This window comes from Eleginops maclovinus, chromosome 5 (assembly GCF_036324505.1).
Source record: "Eleginops maclovinus isolate JMC-PN-2008 ecotype Puerto Natales chromosome 5, JC_Emac_rtc_rv5, whole genome shotgun sequence".
Classification (NCBI taxonomy): Eukaryota; Metazoa; Chordata; class Actinopteri; order Perciformes; family Eleginopidae; genus Eleginops; species Eleginops maclovinus.
Window position 1 is genome coordinate 4,783,961 of NC_086353.1, and position 25,044 is coordinate 4,809,004.

Genomic DNA, 25,044 nt, shown 5'->3' on the forward strand with positions numbered 1-25,044 from the left:
GCCGATGGATTTATTGCCTCTGTAAAACAACATTTTTTAATGTTTTTATGAAGTTCACAGAGGGAAAAAAAAGGGATTTATGGTCTGTAAAAACTCTAATTACTGGGATCGACATCAAGCATGAAAGCTGTAACAACAAAGCCTGTTCCAATATCTTCCTGGCCTAACAATGAAAGCAAGAGAATAAAAGTGCCCTTTGAAAGGCAAGTCAATGCTGGTAGTCGTGTACATGCAGTACGTGTCAGGTCAGCATCAAAACAGCATGATCTTCTTTGAAAGTCTACAAAAACAGATGATATTGGAAGAATCACAAAGGGACATCTGTTCCGGGAAAGGCAACACAAGTTACATTTAGGCACTAAGCCAAAGCATCTTCTCTAATTGTATTTTCCCTACACATTGTAAAGTATGACAGACAGGCTACAGTTTTATCGCCTCACTTGCTCCACTTTAGGAAAAGGAGCTGCGGTATTGTAAAGGCAAGAGGAAGGAGGAAGAGGCTTTAATCCCTGACTCCTCCATGACAGAGACCCCACTTTTCATCAGATAATGTCCCAGCGGCCGATCCACAGGCGACACACATTCATCAGCGCTCTAACCGAAACCCCAGAGAGGGTAGACACTTTAACCTTGTCACTGTCTGAGCAGAGCTGTAAGGGGGGAAGCGAAGGGCAGGAAGAAGTGGCACAGAGTAAGAGAAATAATGTAAGGCTGGCAGAGGACAATCATTAAGTGTGCCTCGCAGACATTAGTCGCTGCATAAATCATCGCCAGTGGACTATAGGGAGAGCATGACCCCAGCCACAAATTCTGGAAAGGATGATGGAAACAAAAAGTGTCAATGACAATGAAAGGATGTACACAGTGATCTATGGATGGTCATTCTCTTTGGCCCTGGTGCAGAGAGAGAAAATCCTGGAATAATTTCCTTGACTTTCCATTATAAGTAAACCTGCAGCATTACTGCTATCCTAGTTTGCCCTCCACTGCGGTCTGCTGTCGTCAGTGTGACAGGGCACTTGCTCTCTTGGTAACTTACATCTGGGATGAAGCCAATCTCATTTAGATGGTTGCTTAGCTCTGGGTCGTGGAAGGCAATCATTTGGGAGAAGACAGTCAAGTACTCTGAAAAACAGATAAAAGGGCGAGAGGTCTATACATTGTAAAGCTTGAGTGCTCGAAACCTCAAATCGAGAGTCGTCTCATCCAAGCACAGTCAATACTAAGAACCAGGGATGGAAATGAACTAAGTAAATGTATGCAAGAACTGCATTTAAGTATATTTTTGGTGGACTTTACTTGATTATCTAGCATTTTATGCTACTTTACACTTATACTCTACAACATTTTGGCTTAAAAATATTGTACTTTTTACTCCACTACATTTATTTGACAACACAAGTTACTAGTTATTAGGTCTGTATATTATTCAGAGAATGGCCACTTTGGATATTTTGTATACTTCATGATTGGTACTTAGGTATATTTCTGCCAATACTTTAGTACTTTTACTTAATTAACATTTTGAATGCAGGGCTTTTACTTGTAACAGAGTATTTCTACACTGCTGAAAGTCTTCCACCGCTACGAAGAACGTTAACGAAGATGTAAACATACACTCACTTGATGAAAATTATTAGATTTAGTATATTAATCATTAAGCAATGATGTCTCAGTTCAGAAATCATTAAAAGCTATTTGCTGCCTTATGACAAAGAGACTGAGCAGGGAATTGGAAATGATATGATCTTGTTTTTTGGTGCGTTTTTAATAACCGTAAGACAGAAATCATCACAAAGAGACAAAGCCAAAAGGTTGCAGGTAGACTGCTAATCCACTGAAACCCTGGAAACTGACTTGTCATGCCCAGTGGAAGCCCTATAACGCTGTGCTCCCATTCTTCACAGCGTAAATGAACACAGGGGCTCAGTACAGATGGATAAACATTAGCCGGCTCTCCGGGGCATCATGCAGTTGATAGAAATGATAATAGCCACATTCCCCCACAGAGTTCAAGAGGTGTAGCTGTTGTCACATAAGAATTGCTTTTGACATTGCTCTGCAGGCTTTTGCAGTTTCATTTGTTTCCCTTTATCTAAATGATGTGGCTCAGCTGCAAACTCCATTAGGACGGCCTGAAATTAGTTTTCACAGCTTAGAAACAACATGTAGCCAGAATTTAATCAACATCGAGCTGACGGCCCGATGCTCTGCGCCAGCCGATGATAATTTGTTTTTGAACTTAGCCGTGTACTCTGACCATATTAATACTTATTACTTAACTTGCAGTGGCAGTTGACTATATTAACTCAAAAACCCTCGAGTGAGAACAAGTGAGATAGAGACATGGAGTGTATACGTGTGTAGTTTATATCAGTGAAAACTAATAAAGAAAAGCTGTACAATGCAACGCTGTATTACTGTGCAAAAAACAGCAGGGCAGTATGACAGGTCCACACAACAGGTGTTTATACTAGTATACCTCACCTTGAATGACATGAGAGTTGTCCTTCAGGAAGAAGTTGTACAAGTACTTTGGGATGAAGGCGGACATGCAGGCATAGGCCAGCGCTGTGAAAAGATACGTATGAAAGGAAGTCAAATACTGGCACTTAGTAGTGATAACAGTAGAGTATTTGAACTGAAATCCCTACCTTCGTTATTGAAATTCAAGTAGAGGAACGGGGCACAAAGTGAATCCAAACCTGAAGTAATGCAAAGGAAATCAAAAAGAAATGTATAATGCAATATAATGACTTTACAAGATGTGACATGAGCACCATCTAGTGTCTGGTCATGAATATTACAATGAGAAATAGTGCAAATGAAGGAGAGGGAGAAGAATTCAGAAGGAAAAACAAAAAAGGAGACAAAAATAAATAAAACACATTGAGTGAGACAGCAAAATACTGACCCTGCCAGTAGACCAGATCGGGGTGAGAGACCACCCAGGCTTTCAACACACGCCTGAACTTGATGTGACCCTGAGGAGACGACAGCAGCTCATCGTACTGGTGGCAGCGCGGGATATCCACCTCAATCTGTAGTTATACAGAAAAGAATGAAGCTAAATTCACTCTAAAAGTGTAAACGTTTTACATATGTATGGTGAAAAATAAGTACCTGTCTGTCAGTTGGTATGGGAGTATCCTTGTCAGTGCTCTCATATTTAGCTTGAATGTCTCCCTGTGGAAGAAAATAATAGGATAAGCATTTTGAAACTGCACCTCATCTCAACACAGGACTACATTATCTCCTACCTCAATGCCTAGCAGTGCTGCCCACACCAGACCTCGAACAAGAGGGGGGATATCCACTCTGGCCTCTTTCCACACCAAATTCTTCTTGTACGGATACGCCTGAGGGTCAACATATGAGAAAGAAAAGTTTGGATGCTTGGAAGTGGGTTTGAGATACTTTTCCATAGTCAGTGTGTTACCTACAGTGAACCCCAGTTTGGAGAAACAGACATGGAAGCAATGCAATACACTGATGTGTACAGCGGAACACCAAAAGTAGTCATAGATAAAAAAGATTCATTCAAAATGTTTTCCTACCACTACTTAAATTGCAGTTAAACACATATATGCTCTCACCAAAGACATTGCTCTCCTTTGACAACACAAAAACTGTTTTACGTCACAAACAGCGGAGTTAATGGTCTTTCCCCAACATGATTGGTTTTTAAGTTTGATATTGTGAAACTTTTGTAAATCCAGACTAACCCTTTCACCATAATCCCACAATAACACAAACCAAGTAGTCAACAGAGCCAGTGGTAAACCAGCAACCCAGGTGTTGTGCGAGGTCAAATTACAGGTTTTATGACGTAGTCTGGTGGCCCTGGTGAGACCATAGGAACATTTTAAGTACCCTGCCCATAATAAGCGCTGTCTGAAAGCAATGGAAAGCAGTCAAAATATTCTAAATCTAGCATATGGACATATTTTGAGAAGGTCTTTCTTTCTGCAGCCCCGTCCACAGGAGTACTTCTCTGCTTGTCCTTCTGTCTGCTGCTCCAAACTGGGGTTGTGCACACCGCAATTTACTTCAGGACACATGCCGTAAATATGGATAAGTATCGGATTCAACCCAACTTCGAAACAACCCAAACTTTCCCTTCAAACAGAATATATATGACCCAGCTTTGATTGGAAAGTAACCTTGTTAAATGATAATTGTTACAAATCCAGAAATTGAGTTGAAACAATCACCAGACTCTGACATATCTAGGTTTTTGGTGTAATTGGGAAAGACATGCTAATGAGAGTATCATCCAATGTGTGTGTATGTGTGTGTGTGTAGGAATTAGTATGGAGCCCAGACCTTGAGCAGCCTGTCAAAGAGGATGATGCGGATGAGCTGGTACTCCGTGTCTCTCTCTCGGATGATAAGTGGGAGCCTGACGGTGGTCGACAGCTCATTGCTGCTGTTGGACTGGGGCAGACTTGACTGTCTGAAGTAAAGGAAATATGACATTACCCGAGCCAAAATAAATGATAGGGGTGACATGAGAAGTTGTGACAGGGGAGGAGAGGGCGAAAGAGGCAATTTAAAGATAAAAATTGCTTACTCGTCTTCCAGTAGAGGGTAATAGGCTTCCCTGCTACATCCTTCAATCTCTGGAAAAAGGGATAGAGAGGCATAAAAAAACATAAGATGGATTCACAATTACAGTTTGATTCTGTTCAAGGGAGCATTTTGACCTCCTATAACATAGATAAAGCACCCACAATAAACCATGCAACATTTGACGATCAACCACATTAAAAACGGTTGGTATATTGGACAGAAAAAATCTAGGAAGAGTTTTCAGCTGGTGTGAAAAACAAACATTCATTCAACTTGAAATATTGCAAAGGTTAATGAGTACTATGTTATTAAAGGTTGTTCTTGCCTTTGTAACAATACAAGTTCATAGAGAGTCTTTAGATTTGATAGTTTGCTTTGAAAAAGGGAATATATTTGAAAAAAGGACCCCAAACTCAGCTCAGTACATACATTTAGAGAATACTGTTCATGTCTGATGATGACTGGTTTTTATTTACTGGTCTTACATTTCCTAGTTGGCACAGAGACAATGTCACTGTTGTGTCGTCAAGCAAGAAACTCCGATCTCTTCTCTGTCCAAACGACTCCCCGTCTTCCAGGACAAAACTTTAAGAAAAGCAGAAACAGAGAGTGTTTGAATATCACCTAAAGCTATCAAATGCATTCATCACTGCATGTGTGTGTGTGTGTGTGTGTGTGTGTGTGTGTGTGTGTGTGTGTGTGTGTGTGTGTGTGTGTGTGTGTGTGTGTGTGTGTGTGTGTGTTATGTACTTTGCAAGTGTGCAGATTGGAGGTTTGGATTGTATGATCCCCTTGTTGGTCAGCTCCTTCTCCAGGTCTCCCCCCGCCAGACACCACAGATGGTACACCTCATTTATGGCGCGCTCCGACAGGTAGTCCTCATCATCGTCTAAAAACAATCAGACACACGGAATAGTAAACACCTCCCAGACGCACAGGTGGCACCAGAGCACACACAATTAAAAGATCACCTTTATATCAAGTTTAATATCCTCTCCTGACATGTTTACTCGAATTGCAAAGGAATATTGTTTGAAAAAAACGTATAATAATAATATATCCCTATCCCCCAAAAACTGGTTTACAGTGTCACCTTTCGTATTTTAACCTGCCTATTTTCAGCTGGGCTTTACAAATATTATGTGTTATAGAATTGAAATGGAAATAAGATATCAAATGGCTCCTTAACTATGAAAATAAATTCTCACAGGACACCACTTAAAGTATCGATCTGCTGCTGTCTCGAGCACTCCTGCTAGCATGCTTAATTTGACCAACCTTAACACAACCAACTCAGCTTTAGAAATGTATTTTTTTATCTTTTAGTCAATGGAAGAAAGTTTTGACAGAAGGATTTTGTGTAAAGTGTGTCAGTCTGCAAAGTTCTGTGTATTTGGGGCAGACCTTTGCAAAGGTCACTGATGTCCTCTGGGAGCTCCAGATGCGCACAGCGGAGGGAAGAAGAGAAAAGACTAACGGGCTTCTTGAAGGGCGTATAGAGGCAAGAGACGCCATCAAAAACGGGGTCTCTCAGCAGCTCTGCAGGGGTCGGCCTGAGGACAAAGACATGGTCATGACAGCAAAATATCCACAAACAGGGAGTGTATATTCACTGACGATTATTTTAATTAAAAGTCAAAGAAACTGTTCATCGCAGTTTCAGGCAAAAAAATATTTGGTGTGTTTTGGCATAATTTTACTTTTTGCTTTTAGCATGCTGGACTCCTTTGTGACGTATTTGTAGGAAGTCTTTAATAACCCAAATATTTTGGAAACTAAACGGCTAATGTCCTACAACAAGATCATTCTTTTAAAGGCTGTGTTTACCTTTTGGATGGAAGAAATGTCAGGCACTTCGTTAATAACTCGAGGACATTCTCAGGCAGCTCCTGTAAAAAGACTTTATTAACTACAGTACACAACAAAGATACATCATTCTAACAATACAATATTTAAATCAACCGTAGCAGTATAGAAAACTTTAAATCCAGTACAGATTCTTTGGTTTATTTTCAAAAAGTATTGTTTTGGTATTAGTAGCTTCACTCAGGTATTGTTTTAAACTGTATTTATAGCCACTACACACTTTCAGAATGATCTGACACCCTTATGGTTTGTATCTTCTACCAAGTTCTTCTGTTTCGGTTGGGTTCATTTGTTATTGTTTGTCTGTCTGTCAGCAGCATTACAGAACAGGCTTCAGTTTATTGAATTTGGGGAAAGGGAGTAGCATGGGCCAAGGAAGAACCCATTACATTTAGCAGCTGACTCACAGGGTGGATACGACAGACATTACAAGTGCCCTTCTCATTTAAAATAAATATATATATATATATAAAATACTGCCATACAAGTACTGCAAACTAATTCCCTGTTAATGGCTAATACCTATCTCCCTTAAAACACCATTAAAAATGTCTTTACATGAGGATTATCTAATTGACTTATATCGAGGCAGCCAAAGGATTTTGACTTTACCTTAATGGCATCGAGACAGCCGTGTTCCTCGGCAAGGACAGTGACAATGTCGTCCATGCAACCTGAGAATGACAAACGTGTCACAGCGTGATTATAATTAAGCTTAAGAGTATATTGCTAAGTAATTAGAATAATAGTGTCCTTTTTACTCACCCAAGGTTAGAATGAATTTCAGTCTCTCACTTATCTCAATATTCTGCAGCAGTCGTCTACCCTGTAATTAAGTCACAGCATCAGAATTAATAGGTGACACTATCCATAAAGTGGGAGTTCAGGCAAACCCGTAATGATATATTGTATTGATGACTTTTTTCTGTGTGAAGAGGGTTATGAAGGTTTCTTACTGCACATAATTCAAACAGCAAAACCCCAAGAGACCAGACATCAGTCTTGGACCCTGAAGGCAGAGGAGCTTCATCATGGGAAGAGTCACTCAGGTGGAAGGAGCCTTGAGCGATCACCTCTGGAGCAAGGTATGATGGGTACCTGGGGTCATGTTCACAGAGCAGATGAAAACATCACTGTGACACCTCCAAAAAAACATTTGTTTCAGATACAGTTTTCTGTCATAGAAATACAAACAGTGCAGTGTTGAAACATGCCACCATAGTTCTTCATCCATTAGTAAGCTTTGTTTAAGTCATTTTATACAACGTCCTTTTCATATTATGTCTAATAGGACAAATTAATATAGGATGTTCTTCCAACTACTGTATGATTGACAAGAAATAATCATAATAATAAAGAAATTAAAGAAAAACACACAATAATAATTTAGTAATTCATTCATTTTTTGTGTTATTTTCCTTGACTTACACACAGAAAATGCATCAATATGGAACAATATCTGAAGGATGGGTCGTCGCAGTACACAATCTAAAGTAGTTATGTGTTCATTACCTTGCTAAAGGGAACTGAGTCAGCGCTCAGAAGTGGCGATACTAATTCAGCTCCCAGACAACACTCCTTGAATTGTTTGTACAGGGATTTGAACCAACAAGCACAGGGTTCCTAAAGCCAAGTCCCTGTAGACTGAGCTACAGCCACCCACAGGGTTATGATATTGCACTCCTTTTAATCATTAAATGATGTTTGTTGCATAGATGTTTCACACATTTATCCCATTTTCCATCCAGATGTTTTACTGAAAGTCATTCCTTTTCAACCTGCACAAGGATATTACAAAGAGATACTTGACAGGGCACAGGGGCTTTTGGATTAGGATAAAAGTCCAGCAATCTGTTACAGTTTCAAAAGCAGGAAGCTCTTTTGATGAACCAAAATATGGTTTCTATGAAAAAAGCACGGTTCATTATGCATCAATGTTATGGTCAATTGTTTTCTTCATGATTTGACTAACAGCAAACAGATACAAGTGATCCTTTGACCCTAAACAGACAGCTCACATAGCTCAGTCCCAGCAGTTGAGCAGTACCAGAGCACTAATGGACCTTTCCTTGTGATGAATGAGGAGAAAACGACATACCCAATGGGAAAATCTACATCGGCTCCATGATCAGTCATGTGATAAAGGCCAAACTTTGCCAGCTTGACATTCCCCTACAAAGAAAAAACAATATGTTTGAGTGACAGTGTTACTTTCAAGCACATACTGGACAGACTTCAGTCAGTAAAAGTTAGATGTACATTAAACAACTTTACCTTGCAGTCCATCAGCACATTGTGTGCGCTGAGGGCTCTGTGCACCATGCCATGTTTGTTCATAAACTCCAGACCTTCAAGGACCTCATAGGCTACCTGCAACACCTTCTCTGTGCTATTACAGACAAAAACCCAGCAGTGTGTCAAGCAGAGTTGTAATGAAGACACAATCAAGATTTCAGTATCATTTTAGACACTTAAGTATTAGACATTTATACTGAAACATATTATGCAAACATATCATCAGCCTGAGGTCAAGCTCCACCCAACTGAAAAACAGCTTTTTCCACCAGGCTGTCAGGAGGCTGAACTCTTTCCCCCTCTATCTCACCTCTCCACCCTGCTGAGCCAGTAGATGGCATGCATTATATAACCCTACCCTTCTTATATAAAATATTGTATTACCAGTACAAGGTTTTAACAAAACTGCTCACCAGTGATAACAAAGGTAGAAACCTAAATGTGTTCACTGCATACAATGTATTATAATTACTTTTAAAAAGTTACTTTTTACATTTGTAAACGCAATCTCACCTGGCTTTTTTCCCCTGTTTTGGGAAATCACTTAAACTGCTTTCAAAGTGTTCAGCAACAACAATCAGTCGTTCTGTAAGGCAACAAGAAGAAATACAATCAAAAACATGTAACTCTGTTGATATGTATTTATACTGAGTGTATTTATTTTAAACTTGTACAATAAACCGTCAGTACAAACACATCTGATCTTATTCAGCCAACATGCTTTCTGACATTAAACAAGAAGACAATCACCATCTTAATAAATACCTGGTTCAATTTGAAATGCACAAAGAGAATGCAGAATGTTTTGGTTAAGCTCAATGACAGAATAAAACCCCTCAGAGTACAGGCTTTGAAATATAATTATATCCCTTGCAAATGACAAAAAAGAAAGTCATACCATGTTTTCCTCTGGAGATGTCCACATATTGGCAGAGTCTGGGATGAGTGACGGTTTTGAGGATTTGGAAACGTCCCAGGATCTTGATAGAGTTTGGGGTGAGAGGGAGGCCATTGCTCCCACAGACATCATGAGGAAGAGCTGAGGCAAAGAAGGTGAAGGCTCCCAGCTGGGCGTCTTTCAGGGGCCTCATCTTGCAACTGGTTGTTAGCTCTGATAATGGGAAGGAGATGCTAAATTAATTAAAGTGGCCACATAATTAGTTAAATCTGTTTAATGATCTGCAATTCAACACAAAAGCTCTGGCATTTATTCTAAAGTAAAATAAAGTTTAAAAAAGGTCTCATCATTTGTTGCATAATATCTTGAGCTAATTAATAATCTTTTTTAAATGCAAAAAGTGCAGATTATTAGGAGTGCAGTGCAGTAAAACACTACAATTGAATAGCTTTAACTTCAATGCTCAAAATGGGCATTAGGCATTACAAAAGCTGAATTTATGGCAGAACAGTTTATTTGATGATTTCATTTAAGTGTACAAGGGCACTTAAAGAAAGTAGCCATTGAAGCTATATCTAAGACCGAGGGGGACATAGTGATCATCAATACTACTATGGTAAATCATATGTTCATTTAAGCCTTGTACATGTTAATGTTAACGCTGGCTAATGCAAAACCCTTATTGGAACAAGGAAGACATATGTGACAAAGAAAATATGTCTATGTCAACTTCAGAAAACCGATGCTTCAGAATAACCCACTGTTTGAATGTGACAGTTAGCTTAGTTAAAATCATAACATCCGCTTTGGCTCGATAGTAAACAAACGATGTCATGTGGAAAACACCCGATACAAAAGTATAACAATACTCACGTTTAATGCAAACCCTGCATTGCCATGTCAGCAGAATCAACTTGGAGTTATTGATAAAATGATTTGAAATCTTTTAAATGAATTCGTTTCCTGCCTCCGCGATGTGATGAGAACAGCTGACTGAACGTGATCGTCGACGTAATATTTGTGCGACAAAGTTCGACAAAACAGTGCACCAACAAAAACGTGTTTACTAAATTAAAACACATGTATTCCAACACCTTAACAAAGTAGTTGTTCAATCCTTTTTGTTCTTATTTTTTGAAAAGTTGTTTTATAATTGCAGTAATTACACACAGGCAATCCCCGTTGCCTCCTTATATTCTGCGACGACCTTCGATCTAAAGAACAATTTGCCAATGTAAAAGCTACATCCGCATACCATAGAGATCTACTAAAGGGTGCCTGAATCAGCCTCTACGATGCTAGCTGCCTGTCTGTTAGTTAGCTGATGTAACGTCAGCAGGACTAGCCGCTGTCAAGCCCCCTCCTCCACCTGGAACGTGCTGAAGTTGCTGCCCAGAGTTAATGTGAGTTTCATACATCTCTGTATTTATATTTCAATGCCTTAACTAACTGATCGTAAGCCGTTCATTACGTTTAACAGTCTAACAGTCGTGCTAGTAGCTTACTGGTGCTAGCTTCATGAGCGATAGCATGAAGGCAAGTTGGTTTTCCCACAGTGTAGTTGAAGATACCAGTTCAATGTGGGCTGAACCGGCTACAGGCTTAATGGTTTTATTTCACGTTTACTAATGTTAAGTACATTTGTGTTCCATTCCCTACAAATCACATTTAATTCAAGCTTTTTCGATTAGCATGTATTGCTCCAATATATGAAAAGATGGTTGTTTTATTAATGTGATTTGTAAATGATTGTATGTACTAATTTCAGTTTTATGGTATGTATAAAGAGTAGGTAATGTTATCAGGAGCAAGTAATAAAATACAGGTAACTCTACAGATAATACACTGTAATCGCATGATTGTAGTGTGTGTGTGTGTAGTGTGTGTGTGTGTGTGTGTGTGTGTGTGTGTGTGTGTGTGTGTGTGTGTGTGTGTGTATGAGTACCTACAACAATTATTATGTTATTATCTTTTCTATTCTTATCAATTAATCTGCTGTCTGTGATCAGTTAGTATATCTGGTGCTGAAGTCTACTCATTGCATAGTTTGTGAAGTTTAAATGTGTAGATCCCTCTAATGCCTTAAGGTGGTGCTGGCTTCCTGCTTTCTCTGCGTGTATGATGGTCTGGTTAGCAGACAGGTAGGGAAGCATCCTGGTACCCTTTATTTGTACTGTGGGAATAAAGCATGAAAAGAGGAAACACTTGTATCCTGGTGGGTCTCATACAGGCGACATACAAGAGCAAGATGGTGGTAAAGTGTAACAGATTAGATTCAAACCACCTGTTCAGTCTGTGTTTAGCTTTTCAATATTAGCTTTGATATTTTAATTTGAAAGGGGATGTAGACATAAAGTGTTTGTCTAGGCTAATAAAAGCTGTATGACTAAGCTATCCAGTCGTGACTATTTTTAGAAGACTGTTAATGCAGATGCCTTCTCCAGTTAGACAACAGCTGTTCCCCGGCACAGTGCAGTAAACCTGTCCAATGTTTACAGTTGCACATTTGTAGACGAATCTAGACATTTAGGTTTTCATACAGTGTAGACAGGTAATTTAGACATCCTGAAGGCTGCTGAGAGTTTGTGTCACTTTAACATTGTAAACACATTTGCTTATTTCCATCTGAAATCCAAAGCTGAAATGACCATGTCATGTTTACAGCTGCCGACCTTACCTCGGCCCCAGAATCTCTTTCTAGGGGTTATCCAAATGAGATCTGCCTTTTTGTGGCTCTTGTCATTACTCCAACACTGGGCCTGTTTAAATCAATTTATTTTCTCCAAAAGCAATGCTTTGATCCTTGATTTTATCAACTCCAGCTCTTTTGTGTTTCTAATTTCCTCATCCTTTAACATTTTGTTTTCATCTCGGGCCAGCTGTTGTTTTCCAGCGCCTCCCTGTAATATGTGGAAGAGGTTTTCTTCTCCATGCCTCGGCCTCGTAAAATCCTTCTTTTCCTCTTTCTGCAAGAAGTAATTTGCCCAGCTCAAAATGATAAAGGAACACTACCCTGTTTGGGACGTGTGGCCCAAGAGCGGATAATCCCTTTTGAACTTAATATCCAAAACTAAATGCAAATTCTGTTGGTGTTCAGTGTGGTTTAAAGGATAAACTACATAAATGTCACTTTGTACTACTTGTTACTATGAAAGAAAAAGGAAGCTGCAATCATTTGATTGTTTTTTCTTTTTCTTGTTTGAAGTTCTGAATCAAAATTAGCAGAAGAAAAGCATGAATATCTCCCAGCACGCAAGGTCAGATTTAGTTACTTTTGGCAACGTCCCAAATCTACATTATATAATGAATAATATATATATATATATATATATACAGTGGGGCAAAAAAGTATTTAGTCAGCCACCAATTGTGCAAGTTCTCCCATTTAAAAAGATGAGAGAGGCCTGTAATTTTTATCATAGGTATACCTCAACTATGAGAGACAGGATGAGAAAAGAAAATCCAGGAAATCACATTGTAGGATTTTTAAATAATTTATTTTCAAATGATTGTGGAAAATAAGTATTTGGTCAATAACAAAAGTTCATCTCAATACTTTGTTATATACCCTTTGTTGGCAATGACAGAGGTCAAACGTTTTCTGTAAGTCTTCACAAGGTTTTCACACACTGTTGCTGGTATTTTGGCCCATTCCTCCATGCAGATCTCCTCTAAAGCACTGATGTTTTGGGGCTGTCGCTGGGCAACACGGACTTTCAACTCCCTCCAAAGATTTTCTATGGGGTTGAGATCTGGAGACTGGCTAGGCCACTCCAGGACCTTGAAATGCTTCTTACGAAGCCACTCCTTCGTTGCCCTGGCGGTGTGTTTGGGATCATTGTCATGCTGAAAGACCCAGCCACGCTTCATCTTCAGTGCCCTTGCTGATGGAAGGAGGTTTTCACTCAAAATCTCACGATACATGGCCCCATTCATTCTTTCCTTTACACGGATCAGTCGTCCTGGTCCCTTTGCAGAAAAACAGCCCCAGAGCATGATGTTTCCACCCCCATGCTTCACAGTAGGTATGGTGTTCTTTGGATGCAACTCTGCATTCTTTCTCCTCCAAACACGACGAGTTGAGTTTTTACCAAAAAGTTCTATTTTGGTTTCATCTGACCATATGACATTCTCCCAATCCTCTTCTGGATCATCCAAATGCCCTCTAGCAAACTTCAGACGGGCCTGGACATGTACTGGCTTAAGCAGGGGGACACGTCTGGAACTGCAGGATTTAAGTCCCTGGCGGCGTAGTGTGTTACTGATGGTAGCCTCTGTTACTTTGGTCCCAGCTCTCTGCAGGTCATTCACTAGGTCCCCCCGTGTGGTTCTGGGATTTTTGCTCACCGTTCTTGTGATCATTTTGACCCCACGGGGTGAGATCTTGCGTGGATCCCCAGATCGAGGGAGATTAGCAGTGGTCTTGTATGTCTTCCATTTTCTAATAATTGCTCCCACAGTTGATTTCTTCACACCAAGCTGCTTACCTATTGCAGATTCAGTTTTCCCAGCCTGGTGCAGGTCTACAATTTTGTCTCTGGTCTCCTTTGACAGCTCTTTGGTCTTGGCCATAGTGGAGTTTGGAGTATGACTGTTTGAGGTTGTGGACAGGTGTCTTTTATACTGATAACGAGTTCAAAAAGGTGCCATTAATACAGGTAACGAGTGGAGGACAGAGGAGCCTCTTAAAGAAGAAGTTACAGGTCTGTGAGAGCCAGAAATCTTGCTTGTTTGTAGGTGACCAAATACTTATTTTACAGAGGAATTTACCAATTAATTCATTAAAAATCCTACAATGTGATTTTCTGGATTTTTTTTCTCATTTTGTCTCTCATAGTTGAAGTGTACCTATGGTAAAAATTACAGGCCTCTCTCATCTTTTTAAATGGGAGAACTTGCACAATTGGTGGCTGACTAAATACTTTTTTGCCCCACTGTATATATATAATGATATGTTTCAGAAAATAGGAAACCCCTGTACAATGTAATGCTGTCATAAATGGCAGCCCACTAAAACAAACCACCTTGATAATTAAGAAGTTCAGTTTTGTTGAGACTGTCAGACAGAGGTTGACTTAACTCAGTGGTCATTTTAGAAGCTGTAGTTTGTGGTGGCGTTGTACTGGAATGCAAACCTTGTAACTCCAAACATGTTCAGCATAGTATTTACCATCTCTTTTTTTACAAGTTCATTGTCACTTGAAAAAAACTCAAAGTAACATTGAACAGGGTAACTTTATACGTCTTCGAGGCTTTTTTGCCTCCTTTTACAACTAAAGCAAAGACCTCAACGGATTGTATTTCACCAAGTCGGAATATATTCAATTCAATATTATTGTTCAGCTTCTGCATTTAGTTTTTTGTAGTGTTTCGATTGCTTGATTGTCTTTTTGTCCGCTAGGTCATTTGCTCGCTCGCTGTTCAAGATGTCAAGTCACAATCCTTTGTTGAGGCTGGAGAAGCGAGCATCCGAGGCAGACCAGATCATCGAGTACCTCAAACAACAAGTCCTGCTGCTGAAGGAGAAAGCCAGTGAGACACACACACACACAAACACACTTTTACAAGGCCATTCATTCAGCCCCAGTCTTACAAAATATATATGTATTTATTATAGGACAAGATAGCACACATGTGTCTGTATAAGCTATATTCCTGTTCAAGAAGTCCTTCTGCTGTGCTATGGTGTAGTACATGATAAATATCTGTATTGGCTGTAGGAGGGATATCATTTCTGGCTTTAGAGCTGCTTTCCTTCAGGATTCATGGTCTCCCCATTTTTGGGAAACTACCACTTAAATTTACAAGGATTGTCACTCTGGGGGTAATTCCATGGTATTTTAAGGCAGAACTCAGGAAAAAAAAGGAGGTTGAACCAGCCAAATATATCTCTAGTAGGTTATATATTTGGTGTACTTATTACTCTAAAAAGGTGTAATGAGGGGTAGAGTTTCTATATCTGTTTCAACTGTTAAAAGTATATAGCTCCATTTTAATTTTCTCCATGATCTGCAAAATGCAAGCAGTATTATTATAAAAGGGTAAAAAAAAGAGTGTTTTTTTAAATGTAATTTAATGCTTCAGATCTGTTTTCAAAGTCAAAACTTGGATTAATGTACAAATCATTGCTACCTACTTCTAAATGGAGTCACTATAGATTCAAAAGTCGCTTTATTACAACCAATATTGTATTTTTCTACTTTAGAATGTCTTAAAATGTCCTGTGGGAGAGTGAAAACTCTTCCCAGTGCTGAGAGCTGACATTATTGTGCCTTTCTGCAGTCGTCCAGGCCAGTGTCAGAGAAGAGAAGAAGCTGATGGTGGAGAACACCAAACTGAAGAATGACATTGAAGATCTAAAAAAGCAGCTGCTGGAGAAAGAAAAGAAGAGGGGAGGTATGCTGGGTTTAATTTCCCAAAAATAAAACGTGCTTTTTATGTTTGTTTGCTTTTCAAAACATCTTGATGTCCAGTTAAGAAGCGGTTGTGTGACATTAAAGACATATGATGCCAGTTGTTCTTTATTATAGCATTGTTTGTTTGCTATCAATGAAAACATCTAGTGCATTCTCGCTTCAGTCCGTTATAACCGGATCTCTTTTTGCTTTTATTATAAGCAGCCATAGTGCTTAAAGAACCCCCATTACCATGATGAGGACAACATGCCTGTCAGCTATTTCTGTGTCTGATAAGTTGACACCAACAACTCTGATCATTTACAAACATGTAATGTTTTCCAGGAAGAACACTGCAGTCACAAGGGGTGGCGCTGGAGAAATAAGCTCATTTAAAAGGGCTCGATATATTTGTGTTGGTACGTAGAAGGAATGTGTTTCAATACAGCCGAGACAAACATTGAAACTAATTGGGATGTTTATTTTTGGCGTTTCTTTCCAATGTCTATAAAGTGGCATTAAATAGCTTATTCAAAACATGGATAAAAATAAATCACTCTGAAAGGAATGTCAGTATGCATTGCTGATTGAGTCTATGGAAACAAACAATTCAAATATCATAGGGACTTTGTAAACACTTCTGACGCCAAGGCATAAGAACTGTAACAACTCAAGTCAAATTTGCTCCAACACAATTTTAACGTAGAACACAAGTCCGTTCGTAAACAGGCATTGTTCCAACCCACTGAAGTTAAAGCTGCATGTCATTCTATTGGCTAACATTGGTTGTCATATTATCACCTCATCAAGTTCTTACTGCAGACATGAGCGCAAATTGTCAAGCAAACATGGATTTACATTCAATTGGCATTCTGGCCACGTGGAGAAATTTCAGTACAATATTTTCTCTCCTTTAAGCTCTGCTTTGGCCTCCACCAACACCTAATTTATCTCTTCAGCTGATAAAAGTATCATTGTTTTCTGCAGCAAGTCGGGTTCAGGGTCAGAAAGCAACACTGAGCGCTGTAAGAGGATTATAAAAAACGTAAGAAAAGGGGACTTATAGGGGATCATTTTCTGTGGGTTTTCACTTTTAGCGATCCCTTTCTCATTACATATTGTCACTTTATTAATTGGTTATACAAAAGATGCGTCTTTAATTAATTTCAAGTCAATTTCCCAATGTTTTGAAGGATATATGCATAAAAAGTGCATTAATCTTATATTCTATAACCTCTAAGCATCTATACTTAAGGAGAATGTCGAGGGTATAAGAGGTTGTTACCCATAATTCCAAGGTAAACCGGAAAGGTCCTGATCTCAAGTCTTAACATAGAATTAAGGTAATTAAAAGCATCACGGGCGACGGTGGTATGCCTGCAGACCAATGTTTTTCAGACACAGGCACTAGATTCAGCAGGCATTCAAAAATCAGGCGCCTTAAATGAGGGGTTATTCCTTTCTGGAGAGTTTTTGAGGGACATTGTTCCCTCCTTTAGGGCTCCATGTCCTTGTTTCTATCAACTGGAACACTGTGTCATTTTCCCATCCAAACTGTTTGCATCAGGGGAGCGGTCCTCCCACTTGGTGTGTAAATAGAGCTTCCTCTGTGTTGATGCAACCAGCTCTGTGTGTGAAAAGGGGCAACTCGAAACAGTTGACCTTGTGTATTTGGTATGAAAAGGATCTCCTTCACAGCTACATTCATAATGTTTCATATTTTCACAAGACATTTTGGAAACTGTATGTGAGATAGTTGAGGAAACGTCTCAACGTATTAGTAATCATTTATTTCTACTGACTTATTGGCTTTTTTTTTCCCTCCTGTAGTGCTGGCAGTGCCCATGCCATCGGGCGACAACAGTGTAGAATGTTCGAAACCCACCCCTCCCAAACCCTCTGTATCAGCACCTGCTTCCTCCCCTGCTGCTGCTGTCCAGAGCCCCCCTCCAAAAGATGAGGGTAAAAAGAAGAAGCCAGAGAAAAAACAATGTATATCGGAGTTGGCCCCTTCTTATATCTAGACCAGAGAGCCTTTGTGCTTTACACTTCTGCATTATACTGTATGTAGACAGTGTATAATGGAACCACATGCTAGCAGAAATCATGTGTAACAAACCTTGTCCGACAAAAAAAGCAACCATACCTATGCAAAGATACTTTTTTTCATGCATCGACAAACATTTGACATTAGCGTGTTTAAAGAAGTTGACACTGTTGCAGCAATGACTTTGGTGGCACAGTTTAAAGAGAAGGAAAGGGGAAACTACTGCTGCTTTTTGTTTGTTTGCATGGATCCATAACTCTGACACAAATCAATTAATTTACTTTAATCTTAGACTGTATATATTCTATATATACAGTCTATGGCTGCTCCTCATAAGAAGTACTGTGCTGCCCATAGGAGTAAAAGCATAGTGCCCCTTTAAAAACCCCCTCTAGATATGTAATTTAGGAACATTTGTGTCATGTATTTCCTTATTAGTTTTTGCAAGATGGACAATATTAAAGCTGTAAAGGGACCTCTGATCCCTGCAGGATAGTCTTTGTATTTATTTTTTCTTTGAACAGTTTTCAGTTTGACAGATGCTGTGCTCTGTCTCTGAAAACTCAATTGAACTTCTTCAAACACATTTTCCACTTGAATTCCAAATATCAGGTGATGATGGATGTAAGGCAGGAATATCGGCCTCCTAATCAGTTCAAGATCTCTGAGCCTCAGAATGAAGATGTTATTTGAAGTTTCATTTGTTATGAAGTTTCAGGATTTACAAGCTACATTTTTCACAATGCGTTCTTGTCTAATGTCACCAGTAATCGAATTCAATTTGCGAATGATTTAATGTTTGGTGGATGCGTGTCATAAAACCAAAGTGTCCCTGTGTGTCAAATAAAGCATTTTACATTGATTACACAGTAAACAAGAACATCCATGCCACAGAATCTCAATTAATTTGCAGTAAATCACTCAAATATTTAGATTTATTTTCAGTAATTACCTATCTGGAATACTGAGAAAAACAGTCTGCCATAGAGGGAATAATTACCACTGGATGTGTTTACCAGGATTTGAACAAGATATGAAACACTGACAAATTCATGGCTGTTTCAGAACTTACACCCAGATGTTAGCGAGGTAATGACAGTCACTTATTTCTCTTTATAAGGTGTTCAGACATTTATATAACGGTGTTCCCCCTCCTCACAGTCATCATTTGTTAGTCTGCAAACCCATGAGTAACTTAGTGTAGTCGGTAATGTCTTACACCGATTTGCTGTCATCGCATCAGAGCCTTGATCACACGGAGAATAAATGTTAAATAATAAAGACAGAGGTTGGAATTTAAATTAGTCAGAGCTGGTTTTGGCTCAGAGCAATGATTTAGGACTCTGTGATCATTTGATCACTGCAACCCAGTGGAACGAATGTGAAAGCGGAACCAGGCGAGTGAAAGGTACCTCGTCTCTCGGGAGGAAGCGTCTGCTATTCTGCTTTGTTATAGGATCACTCAGCCAAAAGTAGGTATTGTCATTTAGTCAAGGTATGAGGACCCACATTTCTTGGAAGACGTGGAAAAGAAAGTCTATTCCTTTATTTTCTTATATAGTGACGGCTGACTTGAAACGTGTGCTCCTACATGCAACCCCGAGGCCTGTCATTGGTTGGTTTTGTTTTCATTCATGGGAGGAAATTAAGTCAGATTCCAGACAGATGCCCGGTATTGTTTCAGCTATGATTTGTTTTTCATAATTTCCCACACAATATCACGCACATTTAGAAGTAAAAGCATGACATTTCTCACAGATGCCTCTGTGCAGCAAACCTTACCGACACGTGATGGATGGCTACTGTCGGACTTTCTGTGTGGACACTTCCAAATCAAACAAACCATTACACCAACATTGTTTTTAAATAGCACAGATTAAATTCAAAGAAACATATTTTGTGAAGTGCGTAGTGTAACCTTATTTGCCTTCTGTGTATTCCAGGAGGAGAGAAAGCAGAGAAGAAGCCGGCAGCTCCCAGCCAAGAAGACGCCAAGGTGGACGTGTCTCGTCTGGATATGCGTGTCGGACGTATCATCACCGCAGAGAAGCACCCGGATGCAGACAGCCTGTATGTGGAGCAGGTGGATGTGGGAGAAGCTGTTCCACGGACAGTGGTCAGCGGGCTGGTCAAGCACATACCTCTGGAGCAGGTACAGTACAACTGGTGTGGCTGAAACTATTCAAACGCATTTGTTAAGTAGGGCTGTAAAGGATGAAGAAAAATCACATATTATCAAATGACAAATATTATTTTACCAAATACCTTGATGTCGATGTTGTGACGAAAGTACATTGTTAATAATTCATCAGCAGTAATGTGGGTTTAATGACTTAACAGATAAAGTCAAATGTGAACACTCTGGTATGATCATAAGAAAATGACATTAATCCTATTTAATCCGGCCTTTTAAAACCAGGAAAAGACAACACAGTATCCATAATACAAGACAATATCTAGTGTCATATCAAGAAATGGATATAATACCTATACAATATCAAGTGGCATTGTCTGAGTACAATTTGCAGGGTGGGATAAAGACATTTTTTGGATTACTCAACAGATGTTGGTTTCCGAAACCTGGTCACATGATGACTTGGCCACAGAATCCAGAATATGTGTCGAGATTTCCCAACATTCACTGATTTTTAGATTGAATTTTGAATTATTGTAGATTCCAGGTCGCAAAAATGAACATCTGCATTCTCCTACAGTATCTGCTTGCGGTGAGGAAAATGTAGCCTTCAAGACAAATTAGATTTTCATATTAGCTTTATGTCTCCCCGCAGAGACTCTGTTTAAGAGTTGTTTTCACTAGACACACAAGCAGCGCTGTATACACATGTATTCATTTAGGGCTCACCAGGGTCTTAATAAAGCTTTATTGGTCCATTTAAAGTTCCTTCTTAGGTACACTCTGAGCTGACAGTGCTGCTTAGAAACTGCACATTTCTAGTTGGTGATCTCCATGGCATAGTGGTGTTTATTTTGCTTCCACGTTTATGATTTGCTTTTGGAGCACACTTATTTATACATCAGTTGCTTTAATGGCCGTCAGTATATCGGAGTTGGCCCCTTCTTATATCTAGACCAGAGAGCCTTTGTGCTTTACACTTCTGCATTATACTGTATGTAGACAGTGTATAATGGAACCACATGCTAGCAGAAATCATGTGTAACAAACCTTGTCCGACAAAAAAAGCAACCATACCTATGCAAAGATACTTTTTTTCATGCATCGACAAACATTTGACATTAGCGTGTTTAAAGAAGTTGACACTGTTGCAGCAATGACTTTGGTGGCACAGTTTAAAGAGAAGGAAAGGGGAAACTACTGCTGCTTTTTGTTTGTTTGCATGGATCCATAACTCTGACACAAATCAATTAATTTACTTTAATCTTAACTTTCTTATTTTTAGGATCTATTATTTTATTTCTGTCAGACGAGTGAAATATCTGAGTATTTGTTTTATGGATTTAATGGCAGTAAGTGTCTGTACTTCCAGGATAAATAATAAGTTGTGATAAAATGTCTGAGACAATCATAAAGTAAATGTTAAGCAGCCACAGTGCACATTAAGAATGGCTCAAGTCAAACAGTTTGTTTTGTAGAGACTGTTACAGAACTGAGATGAAAAAAGAGAAACTACTACTAAAACCCCGACCTAGCAACACGAGTGACTTCAGATTTATGAATGTCTTCGAGGATGCACCTCCAAAACAGACTGGTATACATCATCTAGAGGAATGCTGGATTCTCATTTCCTCAGCTTTGCCAGAAACCGCTTCTGGCCATCTTTTAAATGTTGGTAAGCCGCAGAGGTCTCCAGACTCGCTTTTAAACTTTTTCCTGCTCGCCCCCTTTGATTTGGTTAAACCTCTGACAACGCCATTCTAAGTCACGAAATTGGAATTATTGTTTATATTGGATTATGAAGCTCTCTGTCCGACCACATCAGTTAAAGGTGTTTTTTTTAGCTTGAGTAAATTGGGTGTAATTTGTTTTTCTTCTGTATTGTCCAGGGCATGAGTAAACTATGTATTTAATCTTCTGTCCCCTGTGCAGATGCAAAACCGCATGGCAGTCCTGATGTGTAACCTGAAGCCAGCAAAGATGAGAGGAGTGGTGTCCCAGGCCATGGTGATGTGTGCCAGCTCCCCAGACAAGGTGGAAATCCTTGACCCCCCAAGTGGAGCAGTGCCAGGGGACAGAGTTACCTTCCAAGCCTTCCCAGGTACCAAGACAAGATTACTCTACACTCAAAAACAGATGAATTATTTGCAAAATGTTACTGCAGGCGCTTAAACAAAAAAAAAAATGCATCTAAAAACAGTCTCAAAATGAATCTGCTGCTGAGATCTTCCAGAAAATAGTTTCTCTCGAGTATTGTGTGTGTATGTGTAAACAACAGTATAAATAGCAATGGATTACATGACATTCCTGCTGCTTTCCCTTTGTCTTTCCCTGGTAAAAAAATAAAATATACCCTTGTCAGTGTCTAATCGCACAAATGATCCTGTAGAAAATCACCTGGTGTCCAAAGCTGCCTTTAAAATAAAAGCACAGACATCTACTAACTACGTGAACAATGACACTAAGTAACGATCCCTTTACTATAATCAATAACAGCAAGCAAATAAATGTTGAAATATCACATTGGGCCATAATTCCTGATTATAATTGAATACCTCCAACGTTTACAACCATTTCCCACCGTACAGACACCAGGGACGACGCTTCCTCAGCCCTGAATCAATGATTGTCATGGGATTGATTCCACTGTTAAAATTTCCCAGGCTAGTTTTCCACAAAATCCCTCCTATTTTAGGAAATTAAGGCTGCTGTTTAACCTTCTCGCTGCCAGAAACAACACCAATCACGATGCGTTCTCATCCCCACTAAGGCTCTCATTAGAGGACCCCCTGGTTCTGTTTGGTGGTGGCTTAATGGCCTGTGACGGCTTAATCAACGCTCGTTGCTAGGAATGTAGCCTGCCCCTTTTTAAATCGTCAGTCGGAAGGATAAGTGTCCTAATTGTCTTGTTAAATCCAGCTAATATAAATTAGCTTGGAAAAATCAACATGTGAACTCCCGATTTATTTACACATCAACTAGACCATACAGAGAGTCAAGGTCCTTCCTGTGAAGACACAACCTATCAATGTGGTCCAAAATCCAAGACTGTCGCCACCAGGCTGGTGTGGTTGGGATTTAAGTGTCTCTAGTTTTAAAACGTACATGTATAAGAGTTAAAGATGGATATTGGTAGTGAGCAGAGTATTTAGTTTGTTTTGCTCGTATTCTTTAGAGGAGAATAAATGGGAGTTTGGTTCCCTGTTAAATAAAAGTGAAGAGTAGGACATGATGAAGTTGGATCTGTGGTCAAAGTACACAGAGCCCAGCTGAGGCTTTCATCCCTGCATGTCCTGGCCACTTGAAAAGCTGTTTGATTCATGAAGGATCTCTGAGGCTGCACTTATTTTTATGGATACTAGATTTAAACCATCCTCTGAAAACTTGATTGTTTTGTGGTGGTGTCATTCTTTGTAACAGTAAAACATGATGCTGTTTTCTGAACCTATACGTTGAATGCGTTTTTCCCACCAAAGCACAGAGGTTCAGATTAAATCACAGCATATCCACTGCCTGTGTGAGAACATGGTTGTAATTTTGCTAGATTTCCCCAACTAATGGGGCACAGTACCTCTTGTTGAACTTTCTCAGACAGAGTTTTCAAGTTGCTCATCAAAACCTCCTTCATGCTTCTGATCAAAACTGATCGTGGCCACTCTTGGGTCGTAAACCGGCAGCAATCGCAGTGTTAGGAAATGAAACACATTCATACCCTGAGATGGTTATGTAGAGAGGAAAAATCTGACACCAGACAGAAGCCACCCAGTACCGGCTGTGATTTATAACATACGACGGGTAACATCAAAAGCAAAGGCTTCGTGAAGTGAGAAACTCACTAAATTGTTTTCTCTGGAAGCCTATTTCAAGAATATGGCTTAAAACACATTTTCATAAAAGCTAATAGAACATGATAGAAAGTCAGGCTATTCATGATTCACATGGGAGGAATAAACGTGGAATTGGCCCGATAAACCACAGTCATTTGCTCACAATTTGTATCGGCTGTAGCTCAGATTGTATCACTGTAAGCTTTCAATGAAAAATCCATGATCTTTATAATCCAATAAAAGTCCTTTAGCGTGAAGAGATTAAAACAGGAGGTTATGCAAGGACGTGACGCATCACAAAAAGTTTATAAAACATCAGTTCTTGATCTATAAATTCTGCTTGCGTGATGGATGAGCCAACAACAGAGGAGTTTCTAATGCATCAAACACACGTCTTGCCTGCAGGTGATCCAGACAAAGAGCTGAACCCCAAAAAGAAGGTGTGGGAGCAGATTCAGCCGGACCTGCGCACGGACGACCAGTGTGTTGCAACGTACAAGGGATCCGCCTTTGAAGTCGCCGGCAAGGGAGTGTGCAAAGCCCAGACCATGAGCAACAGTGGAATCAAATGAAATAACAGAGCTGCTTGAAATAGCTCCGTGTTTACATGGCAATCCTCTGCAGGGATGACGACGGGGGTGTTGAGAAACAGGATGGTGATTAACGAAAGTAAATGCTTCGAAGATGTTCAATAAAGGGATTTGGAAATTAAAACATACTTTCAAAGTGTCTCAAGAATCTGTCCTACAACAATCTGTTGGTTTTTTTTGACCACTGGAATTTACAGAGTCATGGTCTATAAAGTTAAAATCCAATTGTGTTTCTGCTTCAAATTTCCAGTTTCGTCTTCTCTCCGGAGGCACTTTAGTATGATTGTGGTTTGATTTTTGAGGTTCTAAAGGACATTATGTACTGGACTTGAGGGAAGTTCATTTGTTTCTACTTCATCTAGTCCCGGTCATTTTAATGAGCAGAATATGAAACGGGGATGTTTTACTACAAAGCCTCGG

The 25,044-nt window shown here is 39.5% G+C and overlaps 2 protein-coding genes across 2 annotated transcripts in view; one reads left to right on the forward strand and one right to left on the reverse strand.

Annotated features, from left to right (window-relative positions):
• The window catches only part of tbck (TBC1 domain containing kinase), a 41,527-nt gene extending 30,788 nt beyond the window's left edge, over window positions 1-10,739 (reverse strand). The window contains 21 exon segments of the mRNA XM_063884056.1: window positions 1,040-1,125; window positions 2,488-2,571; window positions 2,655-2,705; window positions 2,915-3,041; window positions 3,124-3,186; window positions 3,261-3,359; window positions 4,327-4,456; window positions 4,574-4,598; window positions 4,601-4,622; window positions 5,058-5,157; window positions 5,323-5,461; window positions 5,977-6,125; window positions 6,400-6,461; window positions 7,051-7,112; window positions 7,204-7,264; window positions 7,395-7,536; window positions 8,537-8,610; window positions 8,713-8,827; window positions 9,247-9,319; window positions 9,632-9,844; window positions 10,505-10,739. Coding sequence (XP_063740126.1) covers window positions 1,040-1,125; window positions 2,488-2,571; window positions 2,655-2,705; window positions 2,915-3,041; window positions 3,124-3,186; window positions 3,261-3,359; window positions 4,327-4,456; window positions 4,574-4,598; window positions 4,601-4,622; window positions 5,058-5,157; window positions 5,323-5,461; window positions 5,977-6,125; window positions 6,400-6,461; window positions 7,051-7,112; window positions 7,204-7,264; window positions 7,395-7,536; window positions 8,537-8,610; window positions 8,713-8,827; window positions 9,247-9,319; window positions 9,632-9,824 — 1,857 coding nt within the window. The 5' untranslated portion in view covers window positions 9,825-9,844; window positions 10,505-10,739.
• A 136-nt stretch (window positions 10,740-10,875) lies between these two features.
• Window positions 10,876-24,752, forward strand: aimp1a (aminoacyl tRNA synthetase complex interacting multifunctional protein 1a). The gene is made up of 6 exons (XM_063884057.1): window positions 10,876-11,034; window positions 15,033-15,163; window positions 15,914-16,027; window positions 20,017-20,225; window positions 22,140-22,308; window positions 24,440-24,752. Coding segments are annotated over exons 1-6 (792 nt in total). The 5' UTR covers window positions 10,876-11,032; the 3' UTR covers window positions 24,607-24,752.
• Window positions 24,753-25,044: the final 292 nt, after the last annotated feature.

What these genes read in the sequence shown, in the direction of transcription:
- aimp1a (XM_063884057.1), top strand. An exon ending in GAAAGAAAAGAAGAGGGGAG is followed by an intron (nt 16,028 to 20,016) that starts GTATGCTGGGTT and finishes TGTGTATTCCAG; the next exon opens with GAGGAGAGAAAGCAGAGAAG. An exon ending in AGCACATACCTCTGGAGCAG is followed by an intron (nt 20,226 to 22,139) that starts GTACAGTACAAC and finishes TCCCCTGTGCAG; the next exon opens with ATGCAAAACCGCATGGCAGT.